The sequence below is a fragment of the Rhinopithecus roxellana genome, chromosome 16 (genome assembly GCF_007565055.1).
Source record: "Rhinopithecus roxellana isolate Shanxi Qingling chromosome 16, ASM756505v1, whole genome shotgun sequence".
NCBI lineage: Eukaryota > Metazoa > Chordata > Mammalia > Primates > Cercopithecidae > Rhinopithecus > Rhinopithecus roxellana.
The window spans coordinates 51,004,705-51,017,607 of NC_044564.1; the positions used below are offsets into that span (position 1 = coordinate 51,004,705).

At 41.6% G+C, this 12,903-nt stretch overlaps 1 protein-coding gene across 4 annotated transcripts in view; it reads right to left on the reverse strand.

Annotated features, from left to right (window-relative positions):
• Positions 1–602: 602 nt before the first annotated feature.
• Positions 603–12,903, reverse strand: part of PGM5 (phosphoglucomutase 5) — a 180,495-nt gene continuing 168,194 nt past the window's right edge. For all 4 annotated transcript variants that reach the window (XM_030920218.1, XM_030920217.1, XM_030920219.1 and 1 more), the window contains exon 12: positions 603–803. In XM_030920218.1, coding sequence (XP_030776078.1) covers positions 714–803 — 90 coding nt within the window. In that variant the 3' untranslated portion in view covers positions 603–713. The remainder of the gene's footprint in view (positions 804–12,903) is intronic.

Below are 12,903 nucleotides of genomic sequence, written 5' to 3' on the forward strand. Positions count from 1 at the left end.
AATTTGAAAGAAGGTATCCAGCTTAATAGCTAAAATAATATTATTTACAAAATAAGAGAGGAAAACACCTATTGATATATTTTGTTGGAAGTGTGCCATTGTGATTTGTAGAAAGCTTCAGAAGATGTGAGAGAAGGTGGTACAGGGATGTTGGGGATGGGATGGGGGAGGCAGGGCCATCAGGTGGGTGGTAGGAGTGATGTGGGCTGTTGGGAGTGCTATAATAAAACCTTCCCCCATTGTAGACCTGACATAGGATGAAAAGCTAAACCCTTCTCCGTACTGGGAGTGTTTCCTTCTGCCTGCCCAGGGGCACCTGGGACTTAGGGTCAGCTTAATTCTGGCACTGTTCTCTCTTGTGATTTTAGAACATTTTCTCGCTTGGCACCAATGATGCACAGATGTTGTGATTAACAGCTGCCTAGCCCAGTCATTGTCAAAAGGGGAGGTTCCTTTGTGTGATGAAATGTAGATATCAAATGATTGTGCAGCTTTAACAGACAGCTAAAGGCCCTGTTGCATTTGGAGGAATGGGACAAAACCAAAACCAAATGGATTTTTTTTCTTTTCCCACCCACCCTCTGTCCCCCAAAAGCAAAATATCTTTTGTTTTTCCAAAGTCATAAGAGGCACAAACAGGTAGCAAGAAGGCATCAGTGAAGCATCTCCCGCTGAGCACTCTCTTTGGCCCTGGTGAGTGATCTTTCCTCTGCTCAGGTGATGACAGTGGGTCCCCTCCGGCCAGTTCTCTCATGAATCTGGGATATTTTCAGTGCGATGGCTATGAGAGGGCTCAGCACTGCCTGCAAAAGGAAAAGGAAAGTCTGTGAACAACTCAAGTCAGTTACATTTTGGGGCATCTGGTAGATTTCCATGATAAGCATCTGGACTTAGATTCCAATTCACTGTTTACAGGCAGAGTCTGCATGGGCAGGACATCTGTCCTCTCTCGACCTTTGCTTCCTCCTCCACCAATGGAAGTTGGAATGGGCGAGGCAGGAGAGTAGGGGGAGAAGGTGATCTCCAAAGTCTTAACCAGCTTCAAAAGAAATTTATTTATAATAGGAAAATGTACAGCCCAACTACCAGACATGAGAGCACTGTATGAAGACAGCATTGTGAATTAAGGGAGTTCAGAAAACTCCCAGTCTTCTGCTGCTACACCCTCATCCTCACTACACACACACACACACACACACACACACACACACACACACACACGAGAATAAAAGCTCATTCTTCATCCTAGGGCCATGGATTTAAAGAACCTACAATCCTGATGTTTCTGAAATGACAGACCAATTCATTGGCCAATGTTGCAGAAATAACTGATCACGCCTTCCCATCACATAACACTGGGCTTATGAGGCACCTCAGTGGGTTCCCTGGAGGAGGTGGGCATGCTTTAGAAGCCTGAGGAATAGGTTCTTGGGAAGGTGAAGGACATGAGGAGGAGGAAGACTCATTTCTTATTGTTTCATGGGATTGAGGCATTGTTTTCCGAGGTGTGGAGCGTGCAACACTCACGATTTTCAGTGGCACATGGATATGGTATTGCTAATAAAACAGTGAGAAAATCAGTCTATTTTCCATTCCTCTTCAATCCTTCTGATTTCATCAAGGAGAAACTCCGTTTGCTGCCAACCTTTAACACTTTAACCAAGATAGTGCATGCCTCAGGCAAGAGTTACCCAGCTAGAAGGTAAAGTCACTGCATGTTTTTATTGAATTCATGTTCATGATGTGCTTATATTTATCAAGTGGGATTGTTTTTTCCATGTAGAGTACTTTTTATAATAAATAAGTAGATTGAGGTGAAAACAAAGCACGTCAATTTAAAGACAAATATTGGCCATGCGTGGTGGCTCATGCCTGTAATCCCAATACTTGGGAAGGCTGAGGTGGAGGATCACTTGAGCCAGGAGTTTAATACCAACCTAAGCAACATAGACCCCATCTTTACAAAAAACAAAAATCACCTGAGTGCGGTGGTGTGTGCCTGTAGTCCTAGCTACTCGATAGGCTGAGATGAGAGGATGGATTGAGCCCAGAAGTTCAAGATTACAATGAACTATGATTGCATAACTGCATTCCAACCTGGGTGACAAAGTGAGACCATGCCTGTCTCTAAAAAGAAAAAATAAAAATAAAATAAAAAATAAAGACACATACTAATATAGAGATACTGATAGAAAAGAAGTTTGGGTAACACTAGGATAAGGAAAGAAACAAAAACTCTGTAATTCAGGAAAATAAAGCTTGCATTTTGGGAGGGGGAAAGGAATTCAGTTCCTTGTGGGCCCTAACCTATTCCCATGCATGAAGGGAGTACACGCATTCCAATCCACACAACAAGAACACAAGAAAATGCACAAGGTACAAGACAGCACAAGCAGTCCGTTGTGTCCTGAGTGGCATATAGATACAGAAGAATCCTGAGAGATGTGAGCCAGCCTTGTTGGGAGGGACCTAAATGCTAGGGTGAGGTGTAAGGATTTAATTCATTAGGCAAGGGGAGGCATTGAAGTGTTTTGGGTTGGAAGGTGACATCAGAGCTGTGCTTTGGAAATATTGATCTGGCAGCAGTTTATGGTTATAAGTATTAAATTATCTTACTCTATGAAGATGGCTAGATGGACAAGCTCACATAGACTCCTGGAAGCTGGAAGAAAAATGAAAATCTGGAACACAGGAAAGTGGCACTTTCCTCTGGTTCCATGTTGATCATCTTGATTCATAAAAACAGAAGGGATTCTTCTCCTCTTAATAACCCAGTTGGTGCCCAGAAACATTTTATACTGACACATTTTGCCAGGACATATCCCATGTGATGCCAAGATAGAGGGATCTCTATTCTTTAGGAGCAAAGTGCCCATTTTGTACAGAAATTCAATTTTTAGCTTTGCTCCTCTTCTTGTCTTCTCTTCCCTCTTTCCTGCTCCCCCTTTTTGGTTATGTAATTCTTCATTAACACCTATCAAAGAAGTTAAACTCAGACAGAAAGAGAGCAAAGTCAAACTTAATCACTTTAGCTGAGGTTTTAGAGGGCAAATAAAGATAAACATATACTATGCTATTATTTTAAGAAAAAGCAATGGAAATGAATTTGAAACTTACAGAACTAAAGGATTGAAACATATTCGGTTTTACATCACTGTAAATTTCAAGATTTTTTGACTCCACATCTTTAAGTGGTGGTACCTTTTGGCAAAAGGGTGGGGAAGCAAGTTTTAACAAATATGGTAAACACCAGAGAAGTTCTCTTTACTGATCTCCACTTAACTCTACAAACTAACACATGCTTTCCACTTCAGTAAAACATCCTGACTCACATCCATAGCTCACTAGATGTCCGTGACCAATAGGTCACTCTCTAATATGCTCACCTACTTCTACCTTCAGCAGTTGAGTTCTGTGTTTATCAGGAGTCAGTTAAGTTTGTTCCCAATATGTTAATGCCTATTGTACTAATTAATGAGACTATGTAATTTAATTATATGTGAACCAATGAAATATGAATGCAAATAAGATGACTTTTGTTTTCTATGAAAATTAAGTTGAGTGTTTTGCAAAGAACAGATAACGGTGATTAGCTAATCCTGTCAAATTAGATGTGGGTGAGACACTACAAAATATTGGGGAGAAATTTTTAAATTATAGAAGAATTATTTTTTCAGGTTGCTTCACAATTTTCACTAAGTTCCTATTGTAACAAAAGGAATCAAAGACAGATATTATAGATGATGAATTATGAGTGGGAATCTTTTGAAGAAAGAGGATTACAATGGCAAACAGTGTGCTCATATTAAAGAAAAGGTCTTGGACCAAAATCAAAACATTGGCAAATGCATGTACACTTATATGTTTCATGATAAAAATGTAATAGGATATCTGTGTGTATAGTGGACGTACTTAACTCTCTTTCTGGATTCATCAGCCAAGCACTTGTCCCTTCTGTTCATGTCAGAGAAGAGGGCTTCTGTGGTACTTATGCAAGCTGAAGGGAAGAAGATGCCACACGAGGAAACCCCTGAACATGAGGATTCCCATCCTGAGCCAAGAGCCCTGGGCAAATCTGGCACAGATGCTGTGGAGTCACCTGCCTTCAGGGAAATATGAGTGTTTGGGAAGAAGCACTTCAATGATAACTACCTCGCTGATGTTCAGTCTTTTCAGCCATTTTCCAGGAACCACACAACTTCTTTAGATTTTGTATGATCCTAGGAAGGCCTGGGAAGAAGTCCCTAAAAATACCCAAGATTGAATTTTTTGCCAGCTTTGTGGAAAGGAAACTTCAAGTTAAGCTCTCATTTTTAAGACTAATGAACTAATTTATTTTTTCTTCCCTGAGTGTATAAATTAAATAGTCATGTGTCACTTAATGATGGGAACACGTTCTGAGAAATGCATCGTTAGGCAATTTCATCCTTATGCAAACATTATAGAGTGTACTTACACAAACCTAGATGATATGTATATTTTTATTTATATATTGTTTTTCATATGGGAAACTAAATGTCCCAGCACCATCGCTAAATATCAATTATTTCCCCTACTTGATTCACAATGTCAATATCAAGTGCCATGTATCAGGTTTCTATACACGCTCCATTTCAATACTCTGGGGCCACCATAGTATATGTGGTCTGTTGTTGACAGAGACATCACTACACCATGTATGATGGTATATATGTGCTAGAATGAGTGGCCACATCATGAGGGAGGGCAGAAACTTTCTCTTATTCATTGCTAAGAAAAGTATCTACTACTTACAAGATACTCAATACATCTTTGTGGAGTAAATGAATGATATATTTGATGAAAAGATGATGAGGCAAATAGAGACTCCTGTGGGCATTCCTGGAGGACATTGTGTACATGTGGGAGGGTCAGCAGTACTGGGATTTTACTCATGTTTTTCTTTAGAAATCACACCTCTGATACATGTAAGCTCCAGACACTTCTCTCATATCATCAACCATGCTTCATAGGGGGCGGGAGTTAATTTTCCTGAGGCAATTGGACAGGCCATTGGAATGAGGAGCAAAAAGAGGGGTTATGAACTGTGGATGTGGGTTTTCTAACATGGAGCTGGAAGCACAGAATTTCAAAAGCAGAGAGGAATGTGGACTGGTGATGTTTGATTTCTTCATGGCACAGATGAGGATGCTAAAGCCCAGTGCGACACAGGATTGACCCACGGTCACACATCTGTTTGGTGGCTGAGCTGGGATAAAAACATAGAGTGGCCTTCTCTACTGCACTTTCCATCATACAGTTCTGCATATAAGACCTGAGAGTGACAAGGATAAAGAGAGAAAGACAATATGCACTGAATGGGGAGGAGCAGGGAAATCGTGGGATCGCCACCCTGTTGAACCAGATGAGTCCCACATCAGATGAGGAGTTGGGTAGGACTGACCAGTCTTCCTCCCTGACCAAAACCAGGCAGACAGTGGGAGAAGAGGTGTTCTCAGTTATGTGGGTTATGTGAATGTCCTAGAAACTCCAAAATGACCCTTTGTGAATAAAGGAAATAAATTAATAGAGACTTTAATAAACTATGTTAGAGTATAGCATTGTTTTTCTAATTCCAGTGTTTTTTAGAGTGCCTAACATATTTTTCTACAGTCAAGAGTAGGAAGCAGTGACTGCTTATCTTGCTCCAAACCAAGCAGGTCATGCATCCTTTCAAGATGGCATCTTCTGCCACCTTGCAAGGTTTTCTGGATGTTTGCTGTCCACTAACATGGACAGGCTACAGGGGGAATTGGATCCTCTCTCTATTTAAAGTTTTGACACTATGTTTATCATGAATTTTTTGGACACTGATTTTGATTTTAATTGCACTACAATATTTATCTTGATTACTAAGTATTTTGGCATCCACATCCACTTACATTTTGCACCCAGTTAACCTCACATTAATCCTAGCCCACATAAATCCTAGATTAGGTTTTAACTTGTTCATACTCCCTGGAAAGGCACAGAGAGTTTCTCTTTTTACTTTCTCTCCCATCTTCTGTTTTGCTTTATGTCATTGTTATAATCCACTTTCATGTAAAATTAGATTCATTTAAAAAAAAAAAAAACCTAACAAACTGAACTTCTTAGCCTGGGACAAGCAATAGACAGGAGGGATGTAAATGATCTGAATGTCAAAAGACTCAAAGTAAATACTTAACTAATGTTTTGGAGGAAAACAATACCCTAGCCAGAATCATAATCACTTATCAAGCAAGATTTGTCAGAATTTTTGGAGGGAACCTAGTGCTGGGCTGGTCTCTATGAGGAATGCGCATTTGTACAGTCAGGGAAGGAATGGAGTCACGGGTGGAGAGTGAATAGGTGTGGATGACGATAATTACCATAGTTCATCTTTTGGGGCAGTCAGTACAAACCAGAGAATGCAGGTCATCCAACAACAGAAAACACTGACATTCTGGCATCCATAAAATGGAGATTTATAACAAATGCCACTTTCTCCTGATCCCTAGGATCAACTAACAACACTCTCACTTTGTTTAAAATCTGCTAAACCTGAATGCCAGGCTTTCTTTCTGGATTTTATGCAAACATTCATTTTCAGTCAATATGCTGTTTGCATAGTCTAAGGCAGTGGTTCTTAAACTTGAACATGCACCAGTATCCCCTGGTGGGTCTGTTAAAGTGCAAACTGCAGCACCCCTCGTCCTGAGTGTCTGATTCAAGGGGTCTGGGTTGGGGCCCAAGGACTGACATTTCCAACAGCTTCCCAGGATGCTGTTGGTCCAGGAGCCACATTCTGAGGACCACTGCTCTAAGGTATGCTAATTATTGTGCCTGTCAAATGCTTTGCTCCAGCCAAATCCCAGGCTGCATTGTTTGCATCACATGATCCCAACCTTTGGCTGCAGCTGATTGGACCAGAAGTGGCCGTCTGATCTACAGGCAGCCAATCCAGAGGCTGGCTAGCAACCTATGATACAGCCTGGGGCAAAAGTCCACCTAGCCTAGCAGATTATTTGCCTCAGGGATTTGAACTGTAAGTAACGAAACAATGGACAGTTAGTAGTGGGAACTAAATCACGAGGTTATAATTAATTAACCACGAAGGCATAAGATTCCATGGTAACCCTGGATTATGAGAAAGCAGAGACTCTGAGAAAGATGACAAAAAATTATAAGAAAGCAGGGTGAAACCAGGAGAAGAATTAAAAAGAGCAGAAGGAAATAATAAAGGAGATGGTAGAGAGAAAACAATGGCATGATTCCCAGTGATCTCTAAAGACCCATTACCTCCCACTAGGAAGGCCTGAAGTGGTAACTACTCCAGGTCTAGTCTCTGAGATTTGGCCATGTGACAGACCCCACTCTTGGCTTTCTTGAGCTAACTTAGGTCTTTTTGCATATTAAAATCAAAAATTTTAAGCAAATTAAAATAAAACCACAATTAATAAGATAAACACCCAAAGTGTATTTCTCTTAGATTGTATTGAGGTATCATCATGGTCCAGTTTTCTACCACCAACTAACCAAAAAGCTTTTTTTCTTATGAAACGTAACATCTTGCAAACCAAAATTAACTTCCTCACTGTGCCATTCCATGGTGCCACCTTCTCTTTCCTGCTAGGAGCACATCCCTCTGAGCTCTCCATCTGCTCAGCTGGAAGTATTCCTCCGTGGGTCCTTCTCCCTTTCCTGTACATCCAAGCAGTTGCCAAACCCTCTGATTCTATTTCTCCCCATCTACTTCCTCATTCTCATCCCCACTGTTTCCTTAACACAGTGCCCCACCATCTCCAGCTTGCATGAGTCTGCTCTCTGTCCTCAGTCTCATCAGAGACAGCCTCCTTTCACAGGAGACTTGTTCATGTGAGCCCCTGATGTAAAAGGCTCAGATGGCTTCACCAAGGCTGTGGTCAGCCCCTCTCAGCCTGGCTGTCAGGCTCTTGACATTTAGATTTCACCCTCTGTGGTAGGCAGAATAATGGTCCCCTAAAGATATCAGGTCCTACTTTCCCAACTCTATAAATATTACCTTATTTGGGGAAAAACAGGGGTTTTGCAGATGTGGTTAAGGAACTTGCAATGAGAACATTATCCTGGACTATTCTGGTGAGCCCTACATGCAATTGAAATTATTCTTAGAGAGTCAGAGGGAGATCATACGCACCCAGAGAGAGGAGAAGACCACGTGAAGGCGCAGGCAGAGGCAGCAGTGATGTGGCCACAAACTGCCCACTGCCTGCAGCCCCCAGAAGCTGCAATAGGTAAGGGAGCCATTCTCTCCTAGGGCCTCCAAAGGGAGTGTAGCCCTACCCAATCCTTGGTTTCGCACTCCTGGCCTCCTGAGCATGAGAGAACACCTTTCTGTTGTTTTCAACCACCCAGTCTGTGTAATCTGTTACAGCAGCCACAGGAAATGAGTACACCCTTCATCTCCGCTCCTCCTCCCCAATCCCCTTCCTGCTCCTTCTCCCATCTGCCCACCCCCATTAAGCTGTGATCTCCCAGTCTGAAGCAGCCCCTCCTCCCACTTTCTCTCTTGTACATTTTTATGCATTGTTCGAGTTTAGAATGATTTTAAAATCTCACCCTCCCTCAAGGCCTCTTGCATGAAATCTCTCTGAACACCCCTCCCTGACCCAAGTAGGACCTCTCCATTCCCTGGACCCCTCTCTACTAATTCCTGTGTTTGTTTTTTTTTTTCTTGAATTATGGGAATTTGTTGGGGAGTTTTCTCTTCCTTTACCACACTTCAACTGAAGTCTAAGCTACTGGGAGGTAAAGTTTTCTTAAAAGTCTTTGTTTCCTTCACAATATGTATCTTGCCCGAGGAGATGCTCAAAATAATAATTGGTGGGTTTGGAATATTCTGTCAAAAGTGAGCTATTAGGTGTTGAAGGCACTGGGGTGATCTACTGAGAAACCACCTTGCTCTTTGTACTCCCTTTATCCAGAAGATTCATCCCGATTTATGAGGAAGAGATGAAGCTAGCCACCCATCCCCCATGTGCCTCCCCATCAATCTGACTGAGGGTCCAGGCCTTTGTGCTCATTACCTGCCTGGGAAGGCTTCACAGGCACTCGGATGGTTCCAGCTGAGTCACTGAATGCTAATGTGAAGAAGGGGCTGGGGTGGTGGGTTAATAATTCCAGAGGTGAAAGAAAAAGAAAGCTGCCCAATGCGGTGAAGGGAAAAGGATTGTGCATTCTGGAAATGGTGTGAACCTGAGTTTCCTTGGATGCAGTGCCACCAAAAAGGAAAGGAGGCACTAGGAGGAGGATTGCCTGTGGGTAGTGGCAAGGACCACCAGGAAAAAAACTCTATGCCCATGCCCAAAGCAGCACAGCAGACAGGTGGGCGGGGGGTCAACAATCAGAGGTGGCATGGCTGAGTAGCTAGGAACCCCATTGCAATGGCAACCATAGAGACCCACTCTCTTCCCCAGGGCAGCATGAGGCCTCCTGTGCCTTCCATCCCTCTGGACTGTCTTCGACGATCTGGAAAGGGGAGGGAGCCCCAAATGATCACTACTGAGCCTCCTGTCTATTCAAATAGGGAGTGGTGAGCTAGAAATTGTTTGATTTGTACAATACAGAAATGTGACATCCCTCACATCCCAAGTCATGGAACAATTCCTACCTGTTATGATGATAAACCTGGAGTCACCCTCTGGCTTCATTTCCAATACAACTCAGCGTTGGAGACAGGTTCTGATTACATTGCCCTTCAAATCCTCAACATCCATGCAATGTAACAGAAAGAGCCAAGTACGAGGCTACATTATAAGAACCCCTGCTCACCAAGATGCCAGGGAGGGGGAGCGGGAATTCATCCCAAGCTCCTCTAGCCCAGCAGGAGTCCTGGCAAAGGTCGGCCTCTTCTGGGAGGCTGTCCCCCAGTCCCTTGTCCTGTGCTCACCTATGGGGGGCACCTTTTCCTAATCTGCACAGAAGTACCCTAAATGCCATTTTACCCTAAAGGCTTAATGCTGTGTGTTTACAGTAGCCCAGGTTCTAGGTAACAATGATGACTAGCTATTTTAAATCCATTTTGGAAGCCTACAGAATAGAAATTATCACTGAAAATGAAGTCAAAGACATTTTTGCTATAAAATTAAATGAAAATACTAAACATTGCAGACATGTTGATCCTTATAATACATACAACCCCCATCCTAACTTTAATCCCCTTTTCATGTCATAAACCTACTTGTCTCTCTTGATCCCAAATGGACCTAAAATTAGCCAAATTAGACAATATGAAAAATGACTATAGATAAATCTTGATTTAGAGCCCAACCCTGAGAGAATCAATCTATCTTGTGAATTTCAGGAAAATAGCCCATCTCAAAAGTTCTCTTCCGAGGAGGAAAAAAGCTATTCCAAGACAGAAATAGATGAAATACTCCCAAAGAGGCTCATCAAAGAGAAACTAAGCTAGCATTTTGGGAATGCAGTTACCTGCCTGACAGAAACCTGATTGACCAGGGAGGCTTGGCCTCCTTCTCCACCACCCTCCCCACGTTTGCAATTGATTTGGGACTTTAGGAGGTGAAGGTATTTAGATTGCGAATCCAAAATAAGATAGAAGAGTAATGAAGCTGATTTTTTTTTTTTTTTTTTTTTTTTTTGAGACAGTCTCACTCTTTCACCCAGGCTGCAGTGCAGTGGCGTGATCTTGGCTCACTGCAACCTCTGCCTCCTGGGTTCCAGCAACTCTACTGCCTCAGCCTCCTGAGTAGCTGGGATTATAGGTGCACACCACCACACCCAGCTAATTTTTGTATTTTCAGTAAAGACAGGATTTCTCCATGTGGGCCAGGCCAGCCTCGATCTCCAGACCTCAGGTGATCCACCTGTCTCGGCCTCCCAAAGTGCTGGGATTACAGGTGTGAGTCACTGTGCCAGGCCTGATATTTTTATTCAAATGTGAACTCTAATTGGTTCCATGCCCTGTGCGGATGGAGAAAGGAGACAGCAAGAGCACTGGCTGCTATCTGTGGGAGCAGCTGAGAGGCTTTAGGCACAATCTCTGAGCCCTTTCACTGTGCTGCTGAATACTACAAACCCACCTGCAAGAGTTGACAGTTTAAATTGTTAGGACTGTTTCCCTGGCCACGGTTTCCCTGTTCCTCTCTTCTTTCTTTCTATCCACCTCTCCCCTCACCTTCTGCCACCAAAACATTGAAAAGGTGGGGAATTACTAATTGGTTCAGATCCCCATCCCTCCCTCTCATGTCTTCACATTTCTCTTCATTGGGTATATCCACACTAAGCTTCCAGCTTTCTTTCACATGGAATACACTTGCTAGTTTAAAGGGAAACTAGGATCTCCTCTGCCTTTACCAAATGGTTAGCAGAAATAAAACTTCAAGATTGAAACTAGAGGTTAAAAAAACCAAAGGGCCATTGCCTCTCCAGTTTGTTACTCAAAGGATTCTCTCCACTCTCCGTTTGCCTCCCTTTGGTCAGTGTTCTCAGTCCTCATTGCCATTTTATGTAGTTTGTGCCTTGGATTCTAAGTTTTGATTCTTTAGTAATTTTGTAATAGCTGGCACTGAGTACCCAAAATGTGCCAAGCACTATTCCAAAGTCATGCATTGAATTAATCTCTAAATAGTCTATGAGGTAGGTGGTATTATTCTCATTTTACAGATGAGGAAACTGAGGCTTGGAGGCATTACATAACTTGTGCAGTCACATGGCAAACAAGTGGCAAAGCTGAGCTCTGAACCCACTCAGTACTGTGATTTTAACCTCAAAGCTAGGCTGTATCTCACTACCCTAGATTGCCCTTATACTGAGGGAAATGTTTTCATTTTCTGAAAGTTTAAAAATATATTTGTCTTAATGCCAAAAGTTTCCCTGTTTCCAGGCACACTATTTGACAATTACCTTTTTAAGGATTGTGAACTATAACAATCACAGGGAAATGCAAAAAATTTAACGTACTCTAATTATATGTAAAACGGATGCTTGTCCTTCTGAAGATAAAGCCTATTTGAGTTCTAAATGAACCCATCAAGTCGTTCTCCCTTGTTAGCATACTGTCAGCACATACCGCCTAGTCCAGTCTTTTTCTTTAGCAACACCTTTTGTGATATTAAAGGGCTTCCCTTTGATTCCCATTCACAGAATTTTTATCATGAAGAGATGATACATTTTATCAAATGCTTTTTTTGTGTCAATTTTGTTTTCACTTTTGAATTCAGTTGCCCTTATAATACTCTGTATTCTTTCATTCCTCGGCATATAGGTAATTTTTATACGTGTCCCCTGTGGCATGAAAATAATTTACACATTGAGTTGATGTTGCATGGTGTAGTATCTAGATATGTCTATTACATCAGTTAACTAAGTTGTTTAAATATTCTATGTTCTTACTAATTGCTGTCTACTTATTCTAATAATTACTGAGAGGGGTGTTAAAATACTCAAGGGCAATTGTGGATTTATTTTCTTCGTGCATTTTCATCTCTCTCTCCCTCTTTTTCCTTTATAAATTTAAAATTGCTGTGTCTTCCTAGGAAATTTAACTCTTATCAGTTTGAAGAGTCTCTCTTTATCTTTAGCAATGCTTTTGACCTTAAAGTCTAGTTTATCTGAAATAAAAGAGCTAGTTTTTAGGTTATTATTTGTATATATCTTTTTCCATCTTTTAACTTTCAAATTTTCTGTATTTTTATGTATAAAAGATACATCTTTTATAACGAGTCTATAGTTGTCTTTTTTTTTTTTTTTTTTTTTTGAGAAAGGGTCTCACTCTGTCACTCAAGCTGGAGTGCATTGGTATGATCATGGTTCACTGCATCGTCAGTTTCCCAGGCTTGAGCAATCCTCTCACCTCAGCCTCCTAATTAGCTAGGACTACAAGTGCACACCATCACATTTGGCTAATTTTATTTATTTATTTTT